Below are 25935 nucleotides of genomic sequence, written 5' to 3' on the forward strand. Positions count from 1 at the left end.
ATGTGCAGAGAGACCTGGGTAACACCATGCTGCACTGCAGGTGGGGCAGATGTAACATGTGCAGAGAGACCTGGGTTACACCATGCTACACTGCAGGAGGGACAGATGTAACATGTGCAGAGAGACCTGGGTAACACCATGCTGCACTGCTGGTAGTGAGATGTAAGATATGCAGAGGGACCTAGGTAACACCATGCTGCGCTGCAGGTAGGGCAGATGTAAGATATGCAGAGGGACCTAGGTAACTCAATGCTGTCCTGCTGGTAGTGAGATGTAAATATGAGATAATAGGGAGATTTTAGCTAACCTTCTAGGAGATCTCCACATGTGTACACCCCTTACCTGTGACTGGCCATCAACTGGAGAACGTTTAAATAGCCCGAGATGTTTGCATTGACTGAGTCACACAGAGGGTATAGTAGTCTGGGGCTAACTCATATGAAGGTAAATCATCCAGTGAGAAGGGGGGGGGGGGGGGTTGGAGAAATTTTAGCACAGGCGCTTATGGTCAGATGTATGAAGGTCCCAATGTAATCATTTAAAAGATTTATTTCTGAACTGCATAAAAAAATATTTTTAAAATACTTAGCAGAAAAAAGTGTAAACAAATTGAAAAAATAGAAAAAAAATGTGAATAAAAAAAATGTATTCACTCACAGGGGGGTCCGATGAAGTGGTGGGCTCAGTCCATCCCAGCCTTGAAACGCGTTGGCCAGGTGAACGTGGTCACTTTTCCTACCTTCCAACCACCCCCCAGAACGGAGCCGGCATTTCTCATCCTTACCACAAAGACTTTCCTCCAGCCTAGAAGCCGGGACCACGGCTGCGGGAATCGGCAGGGAGTCCTACGGTATAATCACAGCTTCAGTAACCAGCCACAGAAGCGGCAGGTGGTAAAAAATCCAACCTTCATATCCTGGACTGTAAGCGCTGGGATGGACTGAGCCCACCACTCTCATCGGACCCCCCTGTGAGTGAATCAATTTTTTATTCACATTCACATCTGACCATAAGCGCCTGTGCTAAAATTTCTCCAAACCCCCCCCCCCCCCCCCCCTTCCCACCTCCCCCTTCCCACCTCCCTTCCCACCTACGATATTTGCTGGTTGATTGAACCAGCTGGAGATTTTTCAGGCTGCTAGGGGAGAGGCGCATTTGAAAAACCACACACCATCCCATTCTACATAAATCATCAAGTGAGTCTGTTAGGACAGATTGCCAGACCCACTCTTAAGGTGTGTACACGATCTGATCGCATCAGGACTCGCATCGCACGGCATGAAGGAGAGGAGAGGACAGTACCGATACCCGTCACCAGGTGCCGGACAGGGGCACAGATGGCAGGGTGCTGCGACACCGGGGGCTGCGGCACAGCAACAGCTTTCCCCCGCCACCCTCCTCTATACGGCGGACTTCCGGGACCAAGTCACTGCGCTTCAGCCCTGCAGCCCCAGGAGAAGCGGCCGCCGGAGCTATATGAGTAAAGGCACAAAGACTATATAGTGCAGATCTGCCTGCCCTCACTATGTCGCTGCAGATTTGTGCTCACTCGGGAGCGCACATCGGGCTCGTTAGCCCTAAAAAGTACACAATCGGCATGCGATATGGCTTCCAATGTGCACTATATCTGCAACATCGGAAGCCATATCGTGCCCGTGTGTATACACCATTAGAGCATAAAGTACGGATTATTACCTGTTAGTACGATTTCCTCTACTCCTCTATGGCAGCCAACCTCTGGGTTCTCTCCCTATAGGTAGTTATCTGGAAAGGAACAGAAAAGACACCTCCCCTATATAAGGACTGCCCTTTCCTAGGCTCAGTGTCTTTCAATTATACAGCTTAAAACATATACATATATAGACTTTTCTTTTTTTTTTTTTTTAAGTTACTCTTGGGCGGGAATAATGCTGCCATGGAGGAGTAGAGGAAATCGTACTAACAGGTAATAATCCGTACTTTCCTCTACCTCCCCATGGCAGCCAACCTCTGGGTAATACCCTAGCAGTTACTTCACTGGGCGGGTTTCAACTTAATAACAACTTAATAATAACTTGTACGTTACCGTATACACATAACAACATGTAAATAAGACCACCAAATGAAAAAAAAAAAAGGATACGAGGTTCTTTTCACCTCCTCTCCCTTGTCATTGACTTTTTTCTTTTTTCTTATAGCGCCACTGCGCTAAGAATCCTTCTCCCAAACTTTGCATCACTTGATGACCCTACATCCACTCTGTAGTGTTTGGTGAAGGTGTGTGCTGAGGCCCAACATGCCGCCTTGCACAGTTCTTCCATTGAGGCAGCGCCCCTTTCTGCCCATGACGCCGCTACTGCCCTTGTATAGTGCGCCTTTATGCCTTCAGGCGGATCTATCTTCTTAATCCTGTACGCCTCTGCTATACATGACTTGATCCACCTGGCTATAGTTGTCTTGGTGGCTCCCATGCCCTTGTTTTTTCCTTCAGATATTACAAAGAGTCTCTTGGTCTTCCTCCATGATTCCACCCTCTTCAGGTATATTAGTATAGCCCGTTTGACATCCAAGTTATGCAACCTAACCTCCTTTTCATTCATCGGCTTGTCGCAAAAGGTGGGTAGCACTATCTCCTGATTTACATGGAATTGCGACACTACCTTTGGTAAGAAGTTAGGGTTCGTCCTTAAGACCACTTTGTCGTCGAACACATTCAGAAATGGCTCTTCAGCCCAAAGAGCCTGCAACTCTGACACCCGCCTTGCGGATGTTATTGCTACCAAGAATGCCACCTTTAGTGACAACATTCTGGTGGACACTTGCTCCAATGGCTCGAATGGTTCTTCTGTCAGGACATTCAACACCATGTTTAGATCCCATGGCGCAATGGGTCTGTGGAATGAAGGTCTTATTCTCTGCGATGCTTGCAAGAACCTCTGAACATACTTGTTATCCGCAATTCTAATGTCCAGCATGGCTCCTAAAGCCGCCACTTGTACCTTTAAAGAGCTTACTGAGAGGTTCCTCTCCAACCCTCTCTGCAGGAAATCCAGTACAGAAGTGACCAGCTTATGGTCTTTATCTTCCCTCTTGCAGAGTTCTGTATATGCCTTCCATATCCGGTAATACGTCTTAGACGTAGAATGTTTTCTAGCCTTTAACAGTGTATCCACGACCTTTCTGGAAAACCCCCTTGCTACCAAGTTTCTTGTCTCAGCAGCCACGCCGTCAGATTCCAGTGGTCGGGCTGCCTCTGTACGTGAGGTCCTTGTCGTATCAGGTTTTCTATGTCCGGTAATTCCCAAGGAGCATCCACCGCCATCCTGACCACCTTGGCAAACCAGGCTCGTCTCGGGCCGGTAGGGCAGGACTGCAATGACTGTCATCCGTTCCTGTTGGATTTTGTTCAACAGTCTCGGTATCACTGGGAATGGGGGAAAGACGTATGCCAGGCCCGTTCCCCAACTGGTGGTTAGGGCGTCCGCCTGCCATGCCCCTTGTTCCCAGTGCCTTGATATAAATTTTTTTGCCTTTGCGTTGTGCTTGGTGGCCATTAGGTCCACCTGCGGGACTCCCCAGTGGCTTGTCAGCATGTCGAATATTTGTGGTGACAATTCCCACTCTCCTGGTCTTATTGACCACCTGCTTAGGGCATCCGCTTGCTGGTTCTCCTTCCCTGCGATAAACACTGCAGACAGGCTTTGGACATGTCTTTCCGCCCACTGGAGTATGCTTGCCGTCTCCTTCATCAGTTTTCGGCTCCTTGTACCGCCTTGGCGGTTCACGTACGCCACTACAGCTCTGTTGTCCGACCGGATTACAACTTCCTTTTGCCACAGTTGTACCTGAAATGCTAGGCATGCCATCAGCACTGCCTTCATCTCTCTTACATTTGAGTGTGCCCTTGACTCGGCTTGTCTCCATTGACCTTGTGCTGTTCTCTTGCCGCACACAGCTCCCCATCCCGACTGACTGGCGTCGGTGGTGACTAATATCTGCTCCCTTTTTGCGAATGATCTTCCTTGTCGCAACCGGTTTGTGTCCATCCACCACCTTAGGTCTTCTTTCGCTTGCTTTGACAAGGAAATCCTTTGCATGGGATTCTTCCCGTCGCCATCCCATTGGGATAGAAAGCACCCTTGTAGGTTTCTTGTATGAAATCGGGCCCATTTGATAGTGTCTTGCGCTGCCGACATGAGGCCTAAAACCTTTAGGCAGTCTCCTGCGCACGCTAGCCTTTTTCTTAGAAGCTTGATTACCTCTGACCTTAGTTTCTCCTGCCTTTCTGGTGTCAATCTGACCCTCATGGCTTCTGTATCTATCACAACACCCAGATACTTTGCGGTTCTTGTTGGTTCCAAGTGGCTTTTCTCCTTGTTTATGAGCCACCCGTGATGCTTTAGGTACTTCATCACCTTCACTGTATGATCTCTTGCCATTCCTTCTGTCTTCACCATAATTAGTAGGTCGTCCAAATATGGCCATATTGTCACACCCTCCTTTCTTAAGTTTGCTATGAGCACAACCAGAACCTTTGTGAAGGTTCTCGGGGATGTGGATAGGCCGAACGGCAGAGCCGTAAATTGGTAGGTAATTCCTTTGATTTTGAATCTTAGGTATCTTTGGTGTTGTTGACATATGGGAATATGTAAGTAAGCGTCTTTTAAGTCTATCGTTGTTAGAAAAGACCCCTGTTTGATGTCTGGGAGGATAGACCTTATCGACTCCATTTTGAAGTTTTGTGTCTTGACGTATGTATTGAGTCTTCTCAGGTCCAGGATGGTCCTGAAGCCCCCTGTCGCTTTTTTTACAACGAAGAATCTGGAGTGCCAGCCTTGGCCTTCTTGATCCTTGGGTACTATGACTACGACCCCCTGGGAGATCATAGTCTGCAAGCTGCTCATTAGCGCCTCCTTTTCCTTCGGGCATTTTGGCACAGGGGACTCTTCCATCCAGTTTCCGGGTGTCATTATGAATTCTATTTTGTATCCGGTGGAGACCACTTCTTGGACCCACCGGTCCTCTGTGGATCGGAACCAGGCCTGTTTGTACTCTAACAGCCTGCCCCCGACCCTGTACCTGGCGTCATTGTGATGACTGCCTGAACGAGAACCTTCCTTCCTTGTTCCTTTGACCTCGAAAGGAACTCCGATTTCCAAACCACGGCCGCCTGTAGTTCCTTCCTGGCCTGTAAGTTCTCGCCTCTCTGAATTCTGATTGCTGGAACCTCTGAGACTTATTGAAGGGCTTCTTTGCACCCCTGTCCTGTGGTAGCCACACTGATTTTCCTCCCGACACTTTTGTGATGATGTCATCGAGTTTTTTTCCGAATAAATACTCTCCCTGAAACGGTAGGGATACTAGCTTATTTTTTGATTGGGCGTCTGCAGCCCATGGTTTCAGCCACAGGGCCCTTCTCACTACTGCTGCATTGGCGTTGACTCTTGCTGCCAACCTGACTGCATCTAGTGAGGCATCGCACACAAACTCTATGGCCACCTGCATATTCTGGACAATCTTCAGAAGGTCTGCCCTTTTTATGCCGTCGATCATATCTGACTCTAGGTCCTGACACCACGACCTGAGCACTCTGGAAGTGATTGCAATCGCTTAAGACGCCTTGATCGCTGCCCCTGATGTCACGTGTTGTTTACGTAACCCCATCTCCATTTTACGCTCCATGGAGTCTTTGAATATATTGGCGTCCTCCAATGTGAGCGTCGTTTTCCTGGATATGCGTGCAATAGCAGCGTCTACCTTCGGCGGTTCCTCCCACATCTTTACTTCCTGTGGTTCAAAAGGGTACATTTTATTAACCCTTAGTGGCACCGCCACCTTTTTATCCGGGTGCGCCCACTCGTCCTCTACTACTTCTTTAAGTGTCAAAGACAGCGGGAATGTTTTGGGCTTTTTCTTTTTGTCTCTGAAGAGCAAATCTTGCAGTTTGCCTTCCTCTTGCACCACGTCAATATTAAGAGACTTGTTCACAAGCGTAAACAGATTATCCAGCAGGTCTGGATTAAATTCCAGTTCTGCCTTCTCCTGCATCACTTCTCCTTCCTCAACTTCCTCCTCTGCAGCAGGAGCAGGACCTTCTTCTGAGTCCTCTGAATTAGCGGAATCAATCTCCCTGGGCCTCTTAGCCGACACCTTTGCCAGGTCCTCCTTGTCACAAAGGTATCAGCCAATGCCGTCCTAAGCTTTGCCACCAACTCTGTCATTTGTGAAGGCGCCAGCAACTGAGAGCCCTTGCAGTTATCACAAACAGACCCTGTGCATTTGTCAGGAAGCGTCTTGTCACAGAGCGTGCACTTGCTTGCCTCGGACCTGCCGGAGTATACACACTATGAGTGCCTGACTATCTGCATTAAACACCAGCAAATAAATAAATAAGTAAGTAAACAAATAACTAACTGCCTTTCCTGCTTACCCTGATTTTGCAGGCTGCTTTCTTTCTTCCTCCATAGCTCTAAAGTGTCTGACAGTATCTGCACAAGGATACATACTATGAGCCCATGCATGAGGGTACACCAAACAGCCCTGGCTAACAGCCCAGGGCCTTACCTTGTACTCTATAATCGCCTCCTGCAGCTGCCTTCTGGAGAAGCAGTTGCACAGAATTCTCTCCCCGGGTTCCACAGACCTTCTGCCGGCGTCTCAAACGACAATGGCGCCTTCCATGCGCTTCTGTCGCGTTTTTATACGTCCATAACGTGGGCTCAGGGATCACTGCCCTGTCATAAACGTGCACCCGCGTGACGCGTCACGCACGCCGGAGGGTCGCGCCTACTGACGCGCCATCCTGTGACACGCGCGGCGTCTGCACAGAACGCGCGGTGTCTACAGCCTGACCCCGGCGCCCTAATGACGCGCGCGGCACCTCGCCACACAGACCGCGCCTGATGACGCGCATCTCCATACTCACGGCGTCCATGCCGCCCAGCCGTCCAAGACTGTCCTGCGCTCGCCTGAACCCGGGGTAAGCACCTTAACTGCACTAGGCAGCAGGATTCCATTGCAGTCGCCCGTCCACACTGGGTGGTGGGAGAAGCCTCATTTTCCCAAACATAGCCTAGACCCCAACTGCACTAGGCAGCGGAGAAGGCAGCAGCCAACCTCAGGGTAAGCACTCACTACCTGGAAAGGAAAAAAAAAGACACTGAGCCTAGGAAGGGGCAGTCCTTATATAGGGGAGGTGTCTTTTCTGTTCCTTTCCAGATAACTACCTATAGGGAGAGAACCCAGAGGTTGGCTGCCATAGGGAGGTAGAGGAAATAGTGATATCAAGTATACAACATCATCACAGCTAGTATTATTAGATTTTTATTTATAAGGCGCCACAAGTGGTACACAGCACCGTACATGTAGAACACATTAGAACAGTACAGGGTACAAAGAACTAGACATAACAGCGACAGAAGATCAAAAACAGAGAACAATTATCAGCACAGATCTTAGTACACAACACAGCTGAGATATAGGGACACGAGTGAGAAGAGATGCAGGTATAGATGGTAGGTGAGTAAGAGAGCTGAGATGTAGGGAAGTGAGTGAGAAGAGATGCGGGTATAGATGGTAGGTGAGTAAGAGAGCAGAGATGTAGGGAAGTGAGTGAGAAGTGATGCGGGTATAGATGGTAGGTGAGTAAGAGAGCTGAGATGTAGGGAAGTGAGTGAGAAGAGATGCAGGTATAGATGGTAGGTGAGTAAGAGAGCTGAGATGTAGGGAAGTGAGTGAGAAGAGATGCGGGTATAGATGGTAGGTGAGTAAGAGAGCAGAGATGTAGGGAAGTGAGTGAGAAGTGATGCGGGTATAGATGGTAGGTGAGTAAGAGAGCTGAGATGTAGGGAAGTGAGTGAGAAGAGATGCGGGTATAGACGGTAGGTGAGTAAGAGCTGAGATGTAGGGAAATGAGTGAGAAGAGATGCGGGTATAGACGGTAGGTGAGTAAGAGCTGAGATATAGGGAAGTGAGTGAGAAGAGATGCAGGTATAGACGGTAGGTGAGTAAGAGCTGAGATGTAGGGAAGTGAGTGAGAAGAGATGCAGGTATAGACGGTAGGTGAGTAAGAGTGCTGAGATGTAGGAAAGTGAGTGAGAAGAGATGCAGGTATAGACGGTAGGTGAGTAAGAGAGCTGAGATGTAGGGAAGTGAGTGAGAAGAGATGCAGGTATAGACGGTAGGTGAGTAAGAGAGCTGAGATGTAGGGAAGTGAGTGAGAAGAGATGCAGGTATAGACGGTAGGTGAGTAAGAGAGCTGAGATGTAGGGAAGTGAGTGAGAAGAGATGCAGGTATAGACGGTAGGTGAGTAAGAGAGCTGAGATGTAGGGAAGTGAGTGAGTAGAGATGCAGGTATAGACGGTAGGTGAGTAAGAGAGCTGAGATGTAGGGAAGTGAGTGAGAAGAGATGCGGGTATAGACGGTAGGTGAGTAAGAGAGCTGAGATGTAGGAAAGTGAGTGAGAAGAGATGCGGGTATAGACGGTAGGTGAGTAAGAGAGCTGATATGTAGGGAAGTGAGTGAGAAGAGATGCGGGTATAGACGGTAGGTGAGTAAGAGAGCTGAGATGTAGGGAAGTGAGTGAGAAGAGATGCGGGTATAGACGGTAGGTGAGTAAGAGCTGAGATGTAGGGAAATGAGTGAGAAGAGATGCAGGTATAGACGGTAGGTGAGTAAGAGAGCTGAGATATAGGGAAGTGAGTGAGAAGAGATGCGGGTATAGATGGTAGGTGAGTAAGAGAGCTGAGATGTAGGGAAGTGAGTGAGAAGAGATGCAGGTATAGATGGTAGGTGAGTAACAGAGCTGAGATGTAGGGAAGTGAGTGAGAAGAGTTGCAGGTATAGATGGTAGGCGAGTAAGAGAGCTGAGATATAAGAAAGTGAGTGAGAAGAGATGCAGGTATAGATGGTAGGTGAGTAAGAGCTGAGATATAGGGAAGTGAGTGAGAAGAGATGCAGGTATAGATGGTAGGTGAGTAAGAGCTGAGATATAGGGAAGTGAGTGAGAAGAGATGCAGGTATAGATGGTAGGTGAGTAAGAGAGCTGAGATGTAGGGAAGTGAGTGAGAAGAGATGTGGGTATAGATAATAGGTGAGTAAGGGGCACATTTATCATTAATCGATCTGGGCGGAATATTACTGCCCATGATCGCATTGCAAACTGCGATCACATCACAGGGATGTACCATCCCTGAGGGTGCAGGGACAGGGCTCCGAAAGGAGCCCGTCCCTGCGATGTCCGGAGCCGGGTGCTGGTGCATGCGTGGTTAGCACTGACCCCCCCGCCGACCCCTCTGACCACACTGCCCCGCTCGGCAGTGCGATCCATAGCCATAGGCTACAATGGGCTATCGCCATTGCAGAATGGCGATAGCCCAGGGGTGCGAAGTTGGGCTGCCCGATGTTCATACATCGGGCAGCTTTACATCTCCCACATAAACCTATGGGGGATGCGGCCGGCGGCGTTGAAGGGGGAGATCGCAGCAGGGATCGGAGATTCCTGCTGCGGTTCCCCTATAGTAGATCTGGGTGATACTTAATATTTGCGGCAAACCCCTGAAAACGGGTGTTTTCGGGGGTTTAGCTGCAAATATGGTTTGATAAATGGGCCCCTAAGAGAGCGGAGATGTAGGGAAATGAGTGAGAAGAGATGAGGGTATAGATGGTAGGTGAGTAAGAGAGCGGAGATGTAGGGAAGTGAGTGAGAAGAGATGAGGGTATAGATGGTAGGTGAGTAAGAGAGCGGAGATGTAGGGAAGTGAGTGAGAAGAGATGCGGGTATAGATGGTAGGTGAGTAAGAGAGCTGAGATGTACGGAAGTGAGTGAGAAGAGATGCGGGTATAGATGGTAGGTGAGTAAGAGAGCGGAGATGTAGGGAAGTGAGTGAGAAGAGATGCGGGTATAGATGGTAGGTGAGTAAGAGAGCTGAGATATACGGAAGTGAGTGAGAAGAGATGCGGGTATAGATGGTAGGTGAGTAAGAGAGCTGAGATGTAGGAAAGTGAGTGAGAAGAGATGCAGGTATAGATGGTAGGTGAGTAAGAGAGCTGAGATGTAGGGAAGTGAGTGAGAAGAGATGCGGGTATAGATGGTAGGTGAGTAAGAGAGCTGAGATGTAGGGAAGTGAGTGAGAAGAGATGCGGGTATAGATGGTAGGTGAGTAAGAGCTGAGATGTAGGGAAGTGAGTGAGAAGAGGTGCAGGTATAGATGGTAGGTGAGTAAGAGAGCTGAGATATAGGGAAGTGAGTGAGCAGAGATGCGGGTATAGATGGTAGGTGAGTAAGAGAGCTGAGATGTAGGGAAGTGAGTGAGAAGAGATGCAGGTATAGATGGTAGGTGAGTAAGAGCTGAGATGTAGGGAAGTGAGTGAGAAGAGATGCAGGTATAGATGGTAGGTGAGTAAGAGAGCTGAGATGTAGGGAAATGAGAGAGGAGATACAGGTATAGATGGTAGGTGAGTAAGAGAGCTGAGATGTAGGGTAGCGAGTGAGAAGAGATGCGGGTATAGATGGTAGGTGAGTAAGAGAGCTGAGATGTAGGGAAGTGACAAGTGAGTGAGAAGAGATGCGGGTATAGATGGTAGGCGAGTAAGAGCTGAGATGTTGGGAAATGAGAGAGAAGAGATGCAGGTATAGATGGTAGGTGAGTAAGAGAGCTGAGATGTAGGGAAGTGAGTGAGAAGAGATGCGGGTATAGATGGTAGGTGAGTAAGAGAGCTGAGATGTAGGGAAGTGAGTGAGAAGAGATGCGGGTATAGATGGTAGGTGAGTAACAGAGCTGAGATATAGGGAAGTGAGTGAGAAGAGATTCAGGTATAGATGGTAGGTGAGTAAGAGAGCTGAGATATAGGGAAGTGACAAGTGAGTGAGAAGAGATGCAGGTATAGATTGTAGGTGAGTAAGAGAGCGGAGATGTAGGGAAGTGAGTGAGAAGAGATGCAGGTATAGATGGTAGGTGAGTAAGAGAGCTGAGATGTAGGGAAGTGACAAGTGAGTGAGAAGAGATGCGGGTATAGACTGTAGGTGAGTAAGAGAGCTGAGATGTAGGGAAGTGAGTGAGAAGAGATGCGGGTATAGATGGTAGGTGAGTAACAGAGCTGAGATATAGGGAAGTGAGTGAGAAGAGATTCAGGTATAGATGGTAGGTGAGTAAGAGAGCTGAGATATAGGGAAGTGACAAGTGAGTGAGAAGAGATGCAGGTATAGATTGTAGGTGAGTAAGAGAGCGGAGATGTAGGGAAGTGAGTGAGAAGAGATGCAGGTATAGATGGTAGGTGAGTAAGAGAGCTGAGATGTAGGGAAGTGACAAGTGAGTGAGAAGAGATGCGGGTATAGACTGTAGGTGAGTAAGAGCTGAGATATAGGGAAGTGAGTGAGAAGAGATGCAGGTATAGATTGTAGGTGAGTAAGAGAGCTGAGATGTAGGGGTAGCGAGTGAGAAGAGATGCAGGTATAGATGGTAGGTGAGTAAGAGCTGAGATATAGGGAAGGGAGTGAGAAGAGATGCGGGTATAGACTGTAGGTGAGTAAGAGCTGAGATATAGGGAAGTGAGTGAGAAGAGATGCGGGTATAGATGGTAGGTGAGTAAGAGAGCTGAGATGTAGGAAAGTGAGTGAGAAGAGATGCGGGTATAGACTGTAGGTGAGTAAGAGCTGAGATATAGGGAAGTGAGTGAGAAGAGATGCAGGTATAGATGGTAGGTGAGTAAGAGCTGAGATATAGGGAAGGGAGTGAGAAGAGATGCGGGTATAGACTGTAGGTGAGTAAGAGCTGAGATATAGGGAAGTGAGTGAGAAGAGATGCAGGTATAGATGGTAGGTGAGTAAGCTGAGATATAGGGAAGGGAGTGAGAAGAGATGCGGGTATAGACTGTAGGTGAGTAAGAGCTGAGATATAGGGAAGTGAGTGAGAAGAGATGCGGGTATAGATTGTAGGTGAGTAAGAGAGCTGAGATGTAGAGAAGTATGTGAGAAGAGATGCGGGTATAGATGGTAGGTGAGTAAGAGAGCTGAGATGTAGTGAAGTGAGTGAGAAGAGATGCAGGTATAGATGGTAGGTGAGTAAGAGAGCTGAGATGTAGGGAAGGGAGTGAGAAGAGATGCGGGTATAGATGGTAGGTGAGTAAGAGAGCTGAGATGTAGGGAAGTGAGTGAGAAGAGATGCAGGTATAGATTGTAGGTGAGTAAGAGAGCTGAGATGTAGGGGTAGCGAGTGAGAAGAGATGCAGGTATAGATGGTAGGTGAGTAAGAGAGCTGAGATATAGGACAGTGAGTGAGAAGAGATGCGGGTATAGATGGTAGGTGAGTAAGAGAGCTGAGATGTAGGGAAGTGAGTGAGAAGAGATGCGGGTATAGACTGTAGGTGAGTAAGAGAGCTGAGATGTAGGGAAGTGACAAGTGAGTGAGAAGAGATGCGGGTATAGATTGTAGGTGAGTAAGAGAGCTGAGATGTAGGGAAGTGAGTGAGAAGAGATGCAGGTATAGATGGTAGGTGAGTAAGAGAGCTGAGATGTAGGGAAGTGAGTGAGAAGAGATGCAGGTATAGATTGTAGGTGAGTAAGAGAGCTGAGATGTAGGGGTAGCGAGTGAGAAGAGATGCAGGTATAGATGGTAGGTGAGTAAGAGAGCTGAGATATAGGACAGTGAGTGAGAAGAGATGCGGGTATAGATGGTAGGTGAGTAAGAGAGCTGAGATGTAGGGAAGTGAGTGAGAAGAGATGCGGGTATAGACTGTAGGTGAGTAAGAGAGCTGAGATGTAGGGAAGTGACAAGTGAGTGAGAAGAGATGCGGGTATAGATTGTAGGTGAGTAAGAGAGCTGAGATGTAGGGAAGTGAGTGAGAAGAGATGCAGGTATAGATGGTAGGTGAGTAAGAGAGCTGAGATATAGGACAGTGAGTGAGAAGAGATGCGGGTATAGATGGTAGGTGAGTAAGAGAGCTGAGATGTAGGGAAGTGAGTGAGAAGAGATGCGGGTATAGACTGTAGGTGAGTAAGAGAGCTGAGATGTAGGGAAGTGACAAGTGAGTGAGAAGAGATGCGGGTATAGATGGTAGGTGAGTGTGAGCTGAGATATAGGGAAGTGAGTGAGAAGAGATGAAGGTATAGATGGTAGGTGAGTAAGAGAGCTGAGATATAGGGAAGTGAGTGAGAAGAGATGTGGGTATAGATGGTAGGTGAGTAAGAGCTGAGATGTAGGGAAGTGAGTGAGAAGAGATGCGGGTATAGATGGTAGGTGAGTAAGAGAGCTGAGATGTAGGGAAGTGAGTGAGAAGAGATGCGGGTATAGATGGTAGGTGAGTAAGAGAGCTGTGAGAACAGGAGGGAAGAGTATCTGTTGCATAGTCTTTGTATACAATGAATCACACAGTAGCCTCTCTAATAAAACAAAAGTGTCAGTGTATGTGATCAAATGCAGATACAATGTATGCAACACAGTAGCACAGCGTGTCTTATCCCGTCTTTCTACTGTCTACCGTCTTTAAAGAGTGGACAAAAAGTGAGAGTACAGGTGGGCACGCTGGTAGAAGTAAGGAAGGGGGATAGCCCTGTTGCTGACCTAACACCGCTGACTGCACTAACTCGCAGGGCTGCTGCTGCTACTCACACTGACTGCACTCACTCTCAGGGCTGCTGCTGCTCACACTGACTGCACTCACTCTCAGGGCTGCTGCTGCTACTCACACTGACTGCACTCACTCTCAGGGCTGCTGCTGCTCACACTGACTGCACTCACTCACCCGAGGGCTGCTGCTGCTACTCACAGTCACAGTACCCTCACTTACATTGAGGCCGCATGTGATGTGATGTGATGCCACGTGGAAAGAAGAGCCACGCTAATTGGCGGGGACAGTCATGTGACATCAATATTTTGGTCAGCTGATCAGGTCTCAGCCGTGGCGCACATATTGCGTCACATCCGGAAGGGCGGGGTTCTGAGCGGAAATGTTAATTTGGAAACCGACCAGGGGCTTGGTGACGTCATCACCAGGTGCTTAATGTGATTAGTATCGTCACTGTGATGTCAGAGAAGGACAGAGCGCGTCATCACCGCCGGAGGGCGCTCATCTACCGGTCTGTCATCTGCATGTTCCCTCTATACCCCTATGTGTGCCCTGTGTCCCTATATCTGCCCTATAGGTGCCCTGTGTCCCTATATCTGCCCTATAGGTGCCCTGTGTCCCTATATGTGCCCTGTGTCCCTATATCTGCCCTATAGGTGCCCTGTGTCCCTATATCTGCCCTATAGGTGCCCTGTGTCCATATATCTGCCCTATAGGTGCCCTGTGTCCCTATATCTGCCCTATAGGTGCCCTGTGTCCCTATATCTGCCCTATAGGTGCCCTGTGTCCCTATTTCTGCCCTATAGGTGCCCTGTATCCCTATATCTGCCCTATAGGTGCCCTGTATCCCTATATCTGCCCTATAGGTGCCCTGTGTCCCTATATCTACCCTATAGGTGCCCTGTGTCCCTATATCTGCCCTATAGGTGCCCTGTGTCCCTATATCTGCCCTATAGGTGCCCTGTATCCCTATATCTGCCCTATAGGTGCCCTGTATCCCTATATCTACCCTATAGGTGCCCTGTGTCCCTATATCTGCCCTATAGGTGCCCTGTATCCCTATATCTGCCCTATAGGTGCCCTGTATCCCTATATCTGCCCTATAGGTGCCCTGTATCCCTATATCTACCCTATATGTGCCCTGTGTCCCTATATCTACCCTATATGTGCCCTGTGTCCCTATATCTGCACTGTGTCCCTATATCTGCCCTATATCTGCACTGTGTCCCTATATCTGCCCTATAGGTGCCCTGTGTCCCTATATCTGCCCTATAGGTGCCCTGTGTCCCTATATCTGCCCTATAGGTGCCCTGTGTCCCTATATCTGCCCTATAGGTGCCCTGTGTCCCTATATCTGCCCTATAGGTGCCCTGTGTCCCTATATCTGCCCTATAGGTGCCCTGTGTCCCTATATCTGCCCTATAGGTGCCCTGTGTCCCTATATCTGCCCTATATGTGCCCCTATATCTGCCCTATGTGTGTCCCTATATGTGTCATGTGTCCCTATAGCTGCCCTAGATGTGTCATGTATATAGCTGCCTACCTTCCTGCGTTCTGCAGGAGACTCCCTGAAATAACAGCAATCTCCCTCTCTCCCTCATTAGTCTAGCAATCTCCCTCATGTCACCTAGCCCACATTACACTGTTACATTTTTTGGGGGAAAAAAGGAATAAGAGATAGATCCATTTACATTGAATCAACAGCACCATTCCCAGCATTGGTGATAAAACATGGTCCCTATGGCTACATGCATGTCTTGTGGCCATTTATATGGAACCACATGCGCTCGCCACGCTTCGGGCTCGGTGGCTCGCTGCGCTCGCCACACTTTATATTCTCAACTCCACGCCGACGTGGATAGTAGGGGAATGAAAAGGTCGGAGGACGCGCACCGCTGCCCCTCGCTGGCTCGCTGCACTCGCCACGCTTCGGGTTCGCGTCAATCGTGGGGGTGGCGGTCACAATGGGGGCCATTATTTTTTACACACATATGCCGGGGCCATACCCAATGAGAAATGGCCCATATTGGGCCATTAACCTTTTTTTTTTTTCTATGTTAAATGGACTCAGTTTCAATGTTAAAATCTTTTAACATTGAAGCCTATGGGGAAATCGCGGGCATCGTGTGCCTTAAAGTTAAGGCACACGATGCCCGCGATTGTGGCCGTGCTAGGAAACAAGTACCGACTTTTCTTTACCAAGTATAGTAGCTCTTACTAACTGCTTTGGGGCTCATCTACATTTGGATATCAGTCATTTTAAAAGATTACTCTCATATGTAGCAGTACACATCCACGCTGTAGGTGCCACGTTCACAATCTCTCCATATACGGAACTAGACATGCCCTTTGGGTGGAGCATGACATGCCCCCTAAATGGGGCGCTGTACAAAATGCTACTAACAACTAGTTTCCAAAAGTAGGCAAGTATGCATGTGTCCCTATATCTGCCCTAGATGTGTCATGTGTCCCTATATCTGCCCTAGATGTGTCATGTGTCCCTATATGTGCCCTGTGTGTGCCCTGTACCCCTATATCTGCCCTGTGTGCCCCCTCTACACCCCTATAACTGCCCTGTATGTTCCCTGTACATTCTATGTATAACCCGCAGATACTGCCATGTATATGTGACTTTTGGTGTTCCCCTCCCTTATCTCCCTGCACGTGTTCCTGCCTCTCTCCCCAATGGTTTTGCTCAGGTAAAAAGAATTAGCCGCATTATATAGTTACAACATGGGGACCAGTCCCTATAATTAAAACCTCTTTGTGTGGAGATGGTCATTTTAATGTTTTGTTAATAAATTGGTTGGTTCTATCTTTAAGCCTTCTTTTCCTTTTTCCCTCAGTGACTCTGCCAGTTCACATCCCGTCCAACAGCATGACCCCAGTCCTGCAAAACATCGGGGAGCCAGAGGTATTGTGTCCTCTCCGGTGGAGAGAGAGACGGAGAGGTTACTGTCTGTGCAGCTGACTGACAAAGCACAGGAGGTGGGTTACAGGCAGGTGGGGGTGCTCTGCGCTGCTGCTGGGCAGGTGGGGGTGCTCTGCGCTGCTGCTGGTGGGCAGGTGAGGGTGCTCTGCGCTGCTGCTGGGCAGGTGAGGGTGCTCTGCGCTGCTGCTGGGCAGGTGGGGGTGCTCTGCGCTGCTGCTGGGCAGGTGGTGGTGCTCTGCGCTGCTGCTGGGCAGGTGGGGGTGCTCTGCGCTGCTGCTGGGCAGGTGGGGGTGCTCTGCGCTGCTGCTGGTGGGCAGGTGAGGGTGCTCTGCGCTGCTGCTGGGCAGGTGAGGGTGCTCTGCGCTGCTGCTGGGCAGGTGGGGGTGCTCTGCGCTGCTGCTGGGCAGGTGGTGGTGCTCTGCGCTGCTGCTGGGCAGGTGGGGGTGCTCTGCGCTGCTGCTGGGCAGGTGGGGGTGCTCTGCTGCTGGGCAGGTGGGGGTGCTCTGCTGCTGGGCGGGTGGGGGTGCTCTGCACTGCTGCTGGGCAGGTGGGGGTGCTCTGCGCTGCTGCTGGGCAGGTGGGGGTGCTCTGCGCTGCTGCTGGGCGGGTGGGGGTGCTCTGCTGCTGGGCAGGTGGGGGTGCTCTGCTGCTGGGCAGGTGGGGGTGCTCTGCTGCTGGGCAGGTGGGGGTGCTCTGCGCTGCTGCTGGGCGGGTGGGGGTGCTCTGCGCTGCGGGTGGGGGTGCTCTGCGCTGCTGCTGGGCAGGTGGTTTGTGCATTGCACTTCAGACAACAATTATCACGTTGTGTGTGTGTGTGTGTGTGTGTGTGTGTGTGTGTGTGTGTGTCTGTCCTGTGTGTGGGGTGATGTGTTCTGAGGGTGTGGTGATGGGGGTAGGTAAGATGGGGTTATAGGACCGTACTCCCTTTATTACAGTCTGTAGAGTGATTGGAGTATGATGCTTGAGGGAGTAGAAATGGATCAGGTATTTGGGAAGTGTCGCCAGTGATGTCACCATAGGTCACATGACTGCAGTGATGTCACCATAGGTCACATGACTGCAGTGAGGGGATTTGTGGCATGGAGGTAATATATGTACTGCTGGGTAACACTGCACAGCTCACACCTGAGATTAGTATCAGGTGGTCGTCTGTCCCTGTTAGGAAGCTGCTGAGGCTGTGCCATGGTCATCTGTAGTGCACCTAGTTACGGGTTAGGGCCAGGGGTAGAAGGGCCCAGCCCTTCACTGCGGGCAGTGTCGTTGCTTCACATAACTATTGGCCTTTTCCTTCTGCAGGCGGAGCGGTTTCATATGAAGACGCCACCTGATAATCGGTATGAACACGTCACCTACATACAGCGGAGGCAGCCATTTTCCAAAGCCATGGCAGCTAATGCATATAGAGGCCGCATACAAAATGGCTTCCTCCCTGGTCCATCTCTGTTCCGGACAGTAAAGGTCTCACTTAAGTTTTTTTATTACAGGACATCTCTGACCGATGACTGGACTGTGCACAGCAGGCTGAGCCCCGAGAACCCCTCAGGTAAGTGACATGGAGAGCTGCTGAGTGTTGTTGTCTCTCCCCCGAGAACCCCTCAGGTAAGTGACATGGAGTGCTGCTGAGTGTTGTTGTTGTTTCTCCTGCGTTCCGCCGGGGACTGAGAAGAAGTCGCCTTGCTCCTTGCTTTGTGGGATGGTATCTCTCCCTCCAGCTCTGCAGGGAGCCCCAGTGTAGTCGGTGCCCACAGGAGCTGGCATTTTATTTAATATCTGCCAATGGCGACCGCCAAGGGTCCGGTTACTGGCTCCTGCTGAGAGTCCCAGCCACCAGAGCTGTGACAGTGACCTACGCAATCACACCTACTAGCTATATATGCGGTTCCTAGTGCTCCGGAGGAGGGGCCACCATTCCCCCAGCACCCACCTGAGTGTGACCTCCCCTTCCTATGATCCTTACCCATTGGATGCTTTCCTTCTCCTTCCCTCCATATCAGAGCTGGCAAGCTGCTTTCCCTGGTTATATTGTAGGAATTTCTGGCTTTGTCTCCTCTACATAGGAGACCCCAGCTGCTCGCTGATCATAGGGGAGCAACTCTCGGAGGCGGCAATAATTCATCAGCTGCAGACTTGTGCACAGGGGTGATATAGGGTTCCGACAGTCGGGATCCTGACAGTCATAAGCCTGACGTCGGGATCACAACTGGCCGGACTCGGACAGTATGGCGAGCGCAACAAAGCCCCTTGCGGGAACGAGACTGTCAGGACCCCGTCCGGCACCCATCTGCACTGGGGAGTACGGAAACCAATGTAAGTCATCCGGCTTAAGATCTCATGGCTGAGAGGCTGCTTTGCCAGCCCATCATCCTGTTAGCCCCTGTACATCATTAAATAGTGGAATTCCCAGGTGCCATGTTCTGCCCTTTTCTTCCTATAGTAAGGAGGGAGCTCAGTCACCACTCCTGGGCAGGCTTGGGCTAAAGCAGGAGTCCCTAGCGTACAGGACACCCGAGGTCTTAATGTTCCTCACTGGGAGGGGAGCCAGGTCTGCCTCTGACACGCTCAGTTCCACACCCTGAGCACTGACAGTGATAACCAGAGCAGTACCCATTACAGCTGTCCTTCACAGGTCTGGGGGCTTGTTGTGGACTCACATTCTGGAGCCAGCCACAGAGGCTCAATCCCACCTGCCATTTCCACAGAGTCCTCTGCAGGGACATTGATCCGTGAAGGGACTGGTCAGGTCCCTGTTGGCTTGTAGGCAGGTGTACAACAATAAGGGGACCCTGACCATCTCTGTGACCTCTGTTCTGGCATAGGCGGTACAGTGATGATGGATAATTGTGAATGCCAGGTACGACCACCATTACAGCAATAAGCTGGACACAGAGGCGGCGCATGTGCCCATCCTGGAAGATGCCAGAGGCACGAAGCTGATAAGTCCTCCTCATACTGCGACTATATCATGCTGCTCGCTGTATTGGCCTCGGATTGTTTTGTGCACAGGATAGAGACTTTGATGCTATCCTAGTCTTCAGTAGCGCCCCCTAAAGGACAATACAGCACCGTTCTAATATAAGGGAAGCGTTACATAGAACTACATAGACCGTTAATACTTCCCCAATTATTTTGTCCTTAAAGTTGGTGGCTTTGTGCAGCGGGAGTTGTGCGCTGCCTCTTCAGGGTACAGCTTTGTGGTGACTCTATAGTTCCTCCAGTGTCCACAATGGATAACAGGAGAAAATGCAGTTTTTCTTCTCTGGTTCGCTCCTTTCCCTGTACCCTGTGTTTATACTATTATACTATATATTACTAATTTATTTCCAGTATTTCATGCTATTTGTTGCTTGTGGAATACTATCCAATAGCGTATGCGGTGGGGCAACATTGCAGCCGCCGAGGGGGTGGGGGGGGTGTGCTGCGGTGGGGCAACATTGCAGCCGCCGCGGGGGGGGGGGGGTGCTGCGGTGGGGCAACTTTGCAGCCGCCGGGGGGGGGGGGTGCTGCGGTGGTGTAGGCAAGGGTGGGTGCTAGATCACATAAATAATTTAGATATGATGCATCGCCAATATCAGATACTAAGGAATTAGAGATCCGCACACCATGAGGAAATTGTATCAAAAATCCAGTTTATAAAAATTCAATAAAGTGGTGCATCAAACACATGACGACATATTGCAAGTCATATTCTCAAACAGCAGGGTTACTCCTCCAATCCCGGACAGACATCATGTCAACAGGTGCCCGCTGTCATCCAATCCCGGATAGACATCATGTCAACAGGTGCCCGCTGTCATCCAATCCCGGACAGACATCATGTCAACAGGTGCCCGCTGTCAGCCTTACAGCTAACTGGCTCAACAGTCTGTTTCGGTCTCCCTTTCTCAAGAGATATAAATATATATATATATATATATATATATATATATATATATATATATTTGTAGCAGGTTAGGCAGCACTCGGACGGCTTTACAGCAAATGACTAGAGACCATACATGTTCAGTTTCGAGATTTATTCTCGTCATCAGGATTGAGACTTACACACATACAAATTTAAAAAAGCTATTTTCCTCTACCTCCCCATGGCAGCCAACTCATGGGTTAAGTCCCGAAGGGTAGTACTCTGGAAGGAAACAAAAAAGGAACACTGGCCCCTATATAAGCCACACCTCCTAAGGACTCAGTGTCTTTTTTTTTCCTTCAAGGGTAGTGGAAGGGCTTACCCTGAGCTGCGGCCCTCTCCGCTGCCTAGAGCAGTTGGGGTTGAGGCATGGATTAAAAAAATACGGGTCCCCGCTGTCGAGGGCAGTAAGGGGTACCTAAGGTCTGCTGGAGCCGGTGGCCGGAGGTTTTCTCAATGGTCGTGAGCGAGCGCTGGTCCGGGGCAGCGGCAGCGCGAGCATGAGACCTGGAGGCTGGCGTCGGGTGTCCGGCGTGTGGCGTCTGACGTCAGGAGAGCGCCGCGCAGGGACGCAGACACCGGGCGCCCGTCGGGCGTGTAGCCCAGGGATCACATGCAGCGGGCGTCTGACGTCACGGGGGCGCCGCTGGGACCACGGGCGCGTCACTGGGCGCGACAGGAAGCGTTAAAAGCGGCAATTACAAATAGGGAAACTGCTGGTGGGCAGTGGAGTGTCCGGACGCACGTGCAGTATATTCCAGCAGACGGTAAGACTCCGCTGACAGCGTTAAGCTGGAGGAGTTGTCATCATCCTTATTGTGTGTGTCATTGCTTTTAGCTGCAGGCTGATAAAGCTGTCAGTATGGATGAGGAGAAAAAGCAGCAGAGAAAATCAGGGTAAGCCAGAGATAGGAACTGTTTTAGGAAGCATTGTTGATACTGACTATTGTATGTATGTTTCTAGATCAGATACAAGCAAGGGGCAGTCGGAGGCAAAGGCTAAACATAAGAAACATCACCCTGCTAAATGCAGCCTGTGTGATAAAGCCCTGCCGGATAAATGGATAGGATCCGCGTGTAAGGCCTGCAAACTAACCCAGCAAATGGGTATGCCTCAGATGACTGAATTGGTGTCTATGCTGAAGACCGCTTTGGCTGACACTTTTATGACTAAGCAAGATGTGGAAAGAATGCAGGCAAAAAGGAGCAGAGCGGAGCTCTCAGGGGGGGTCCCAGGGCTCTGAAGAGGGCCCAGCTTTTAGAGAGGAGGAAGTAGAAGAAGGAGAAATAACGCAGGATAAGGCGGAGGCAGACTTTAACCCTGTATTATTGGAGAACCTGTTGGTTCTTATCAATAAATCTCTGAAAATAGAAGAGACTCAGGAAGAAGAAAAATTGCAGGACCTGCTTTTCCAGGACAAGAAAAAGAAGAGCAAGACATTTCCATTATCAAAGCCGCTGAAGGAAATGGTAGATGAAGAATGGAGACACCCGGATAAGAAAGTGGCGGTGCCGCTTAGGGTATCTAAGATGTATCCATTTGATAGCGAGCAGGTGAAACATTGGGAAGAGGCCCCAAGGGTCGATGCGGCTATCGCGAGAATTTCCAAAAAAACTACGCTCCCACTAGAGGATGCAAATATCTTCAGGGACGCGATGGAAAGGAAGATTGAGGTCAGTCTGCGAAAGCAGCACGTCACCTCGGGTGCAGCAATCAAGGCGTCCGCAGCTATGGCAGTAACAGCCAGGGTGATGAGGTCCTGGTGTCATGACCTAGAGTCAGACACGCTGGATGGGATTCAGAGATCAGATCTGATAAAAACCATCCAGAACATTCAAATTGCCGTGGAGTTTATGTGTGATGCGTCTGTAGATGCAGTAAAATTAGCGGCAAGATCAAGCGCTACTACAGCGGTAGCAAGAAGAGCGCTCTGGCTTAAGCCATGGGCAGCTGATACGCAGTCAAAACAGAAGCTGTTGTCTCTGCCGTTTCAAGGGCAGTATTTATTCGGCTCCAAACTCGATGATATCATCACAAAAATCTCTGGTGGTAAATCAGTGTGGCTGCCACAGGATAAAGGGAAGAAGCCCTTTTTCAATAGGTCGCTTAAATTCCAATCGCCGAATTTTAAGGAAGCGAGAACGTATAGGCCAGGGAGAAGCTTCAGAAGGTCCTGGGCGGCAAATCAGAGCTTTTTTCGAGGCCAAAGGGGCAGAGACGGAAGATATTCCGCAAGGCACTCTAGCCAATGACGCCAGAGTGACAGTCGGGGGCAGACTGCTGCAGTTCAAGCAGATTTGGTCCCAGTCTGTCCAGGACAAATGGGTACTCGAGATAATAGAATCCGGGTACAAAATAGAATTTGCAAAATTTCCGGGTTACTGGAAGACGGAGTCTCCAATACCTCGGGATACGCGAGAAAAAACCGCGTTGCTGGACAGCCTACAAAAGATGATCAACCAAAAAGTGGTAGTGAGAGTGCAAAAAGGGCAAGAATGGAAAGGTTGCCAATCAAGATTTTTTATAGTCAAAAAGCCTTCAGGAGGTTTCAGGACGATCCTGGATTTGAGAAGAGTAAATGCCTTTATCATAACAAAAAAATTCAGGATGGAGTCACTAAGGTCTATCCTACCGGATATAGTGGAAGGGTCATTTCTGACTACAATAGACCTTCGGGACGCATATCTGCACGTACCGATACATACGGGGCACCACAGGTACCTAAGATTCCGTCTTGGAGGGGTAACATATCAGTTTGTCGCCCTGCCATTCGGCCTGGCTACATCCCCAAGGACGTTTACAAAAATACTGGTGGTGTTGGTCGCCAATCTGCGACAGCAGGGGATCTGCGTGTGGCCGTATCTCGACGACTTGTTAATTTATGGCAAGAACAAGGAAGGAGGCGGAGAGAAGCACGTCGCAAGTAAGGCAATACCTGGAACAACACGGGTGGTTGATAAACCAGGAGAAGAGTCAACTCATCCCGGCGAGTGTAGTAAAGTATCTAGGCGTCTGGATAGACACAAATCACATGACAGTCAAACTAACAGAGGACAGAAGGGAGAAGTTAAGACGCGAAATATCTTCTCTCCCAAAGCAAAAAAGTCGTTTTTTCAGGAGACTGCATGAAAGTGCTCGGCCTCATTTCGGCAGCATTAGATGCCGTACAATGGGGTCGGTTCCATATGAGGGCTTTCCAAAGCTGTTTCCTTATGCAGTGGGATGGCGATGGAAAAAACAAATTTCAAAAGATTGCCCTGTCAAGGAAGGCTCGTCAGGATCTAGCATGGTGGTCGGTCAGACGAAGGCTAGAGGAAGGGAGAGTGTTCGCAGTGACGAGACAGAAAGTGGTGACCACGGATGCCAGCCTGGCAGGCTGGGGAGCGGTATGTGGAGAGCAGATGGTTCAGGGGGTCTGGACCCAAGGAACAAGAATCAAGCACTCCAACGTCCGAGAGATGAGAGCGGTGCTTATGGCCTGCATGCACCTGCAAGAATCCCTAGTGGGAAGACATGTTGTTGTAAGGTCCGACAACCAATCGGTGGTGTCTTACCTAAACAGGCAAGGAGGGACAAAGAGCCGAGAGCTCATGGCGGAGGTATCGGAAGTGATATCCTGGGCGGAGAGTCATGTAAACAGTCTCACGGCAGTGTTCGTGGCAGGCAAAGAAAACCTGCAGGCAGACAGCCTCAGCAGGCAGCTCATGCAGCCGGGAGAATGGGAGTTGTCCCCAGAGGTGTTCGAGCAAATCATAAAGATGTGGGGTCAACCTCAAGTGGACCTCATGGCCACAAGGAAGAATGCGAAGCTCCAGAGGTTCTTCTCAAGGCATTGGGATCCTGGGGCAGAGAAACAGGATGCGCTGACGGCAGTATGGGAGGCGGATTTCGTATACGTGTTCCCGCCGTTTCCAATAATAGCGAGGCTATTGAGGAAAATTCAGCAAGAGAAGGTGACTGCAATAGCGATACTCCCGTACTGGCCGAGGAGACCGTGGTTCTCCAAACTGCTGGAGATGGCGATAGCGAAACCATGGCACCTGCCGGATCTAGACAACTTAATAGGTCAAAACAGATTATGGAGGGCACAGCCCCTTACCTGGAAACTGACGGCATGGCTGTTGAGACACAAATGTTAGAGAGTAAAGGGTTTTCCAACAGAGTAGTAAGAACCTTGCTTAAGGCCAGGAAAGGATCTACGTCCATTACGTACCACAGGATTTGGAGGAGGTACGTGGAGTTCTGTAGGTCAAAAAACAAGCAGGCAAAAGAAGTAGGTATGGTGCTGGAGTTTCTGCAACAGGGGCTAGACAAGAGCTTGTCCGTGAGTTCGATTAAGGTACAAATCTCGGCCCTGTCGGCTATGCTGGACTGGAAGCTAGCAGATAATAAATACATTCAGAGGTTCATTCAAGCAGCTAAACGAATAAAGCCATCCTTTCATAACCCGCTGGCGCCTTGGGACCTTAATCTGGTCTTGAATGCGTTAGTAGAAAAACCATTTGAGCCGATGCAGGAAGTATCATTGAAAATGCTTACTATGAAGGTTGTGTTTTTAGTCGCAGTCACATCGGCAAGAAGAGTATCGGAACTCCAGGCTCTTTGGGCGGAACAGCCTTTCCTGAACTTTTTTCCGGACAAAGTAGTCCTAAGAACAAATCCGCAGTTTCTGCCCAAGGTGGTGTCCACCTTTCATATTAATCAGGAAATTATCCTGCCTTCGTTCTGCACGAATCCTGCTAATTCAAAGGAGGAGAGGCTACATACATTAGATGTAGTTAGAGCATTAAAAATATACTATATACTGCTCATAGAAGAACAGAAAGGTTGTTCGTGCTGACCGAAGGGAAGAATAAAGGGCAGGGGGCCAGCAAAACTACGATTTCAAGATGGATCAAATCTTGTATTGTGGAAGCATATAAAGTTAGGGGCCAAGCCCCACCTGTAGGTTTAAAGGCTCATTCAACAAGAGCAGTGTCGGCCTCCTGGGCGGAAAAGGAGGCGGCGTCAATTCAGGAATTGTGTAAAGCAGCATGTTGGTCCTCGGTGCATACCTTCAATACCTTCACCAAACACTACAGAATGGATGTAACGGCGTCAGCAGATGCCCGGTTTGGTAGGAAGGTGCTGAGCGCAGTTGTTTAAAGTAAGGTGATGTAACCCCTATTGTTATTATTTTCGTTATTGTCATTGGTATTGTGCCCACCCAGTGTGGTAACTGCTTGGGTATTACCCATGAGTTGGCTGCCATGGGGAGGTAGAGGAAAGTACAGATTCCTACCTGTTAATATGCTTTCCTCTACTCCACCATGGCAGCATTATCCCGCCCGGTTGTTGGTGGTTAAAAATTGTCTAAGTGAGATGTAACTGTATATATGTTGGCTATTTAATCAAGACACTGAGTCCTTAGGAGGTGTGGCTTATATAGGGGCCAGTGTTCCTTTTTTGTTTCCTTCCAGAGTACTACCCTTCGGGACTTAACCCATGAGTTGGCTGCCATGGTGGAGTAGAGGAAAGCATATTAACAGGTAGGAATCTGTACTTTCGCTTTAGTAGCT

The 25935-nt window shown here is 49.5% G+C and overlaps 2 protein-coding genes across 6 annotated transcripts in view; one reads left to right on the forward strand and one right to left on the reverse strand.

The window, feature by feature from the left end:
• RUSF1 (RUS family member 1) overlaps positions 1-13898 on the reverse strand; it is a 130644-nt gene extending 116746 nt beyond the window's left edge. The window contains exon 1 of one of the 4 annotated variants that reach the window (XR_014450665.1): positions 1696-5303. The gene's annotated coding sequence lies outside the window, so the exon portion shown is untranslated. Of the gene's footprint in view, positions 1-1695; positions 5304-13720 lie in introns of those variants that run through there. The other 3 variants (XM_083152190.1, XM_083152191.1, XM_083152192.1) reach the window with 3 other exon arrangements.
• Positions 13889-25935, forward strand: part of PRR14 (proline rich 14) — a 40884-nt gene continuing 28837 nt past the window's right edge. Inside the window, exons 1-4 of one of the 2 annotated variants that reach the window (XM_083152194.1) lie at positions 13889-14054; positions 16390-16531; positions 17772-17809; positions 17960-18018. In XM_083152194.1, coding sequence (XP_083008320.1) covers positions 14002-14054; positions 16390-16531; positions 17772-17809; positions 17960-18018 — 292 coding nt within the window. In that variant the 5' untranslated portion in view covers positions 13889-14001. The remainder of the gene's footprint in view (positions 14055-16389; positions 16532-17771; positions 17810-17959; positions 18019-25935) is intronic. The other variant, XM_083152193.1, reaches the window with a different exon arrangement.

The sequence above is a fragment of the Crinia signifera genome, chromosome 7 (assembly GCF_055691185.1).
Source record: "Crinia signifera chromosome 7, ASM5569118v1, whole genome shotgun sequence".
NCBI lineage: Eukaryota > Metazoa > Chordata > Amphibia > Anura > Myobatrachidae > Crinia > Crinia signifera.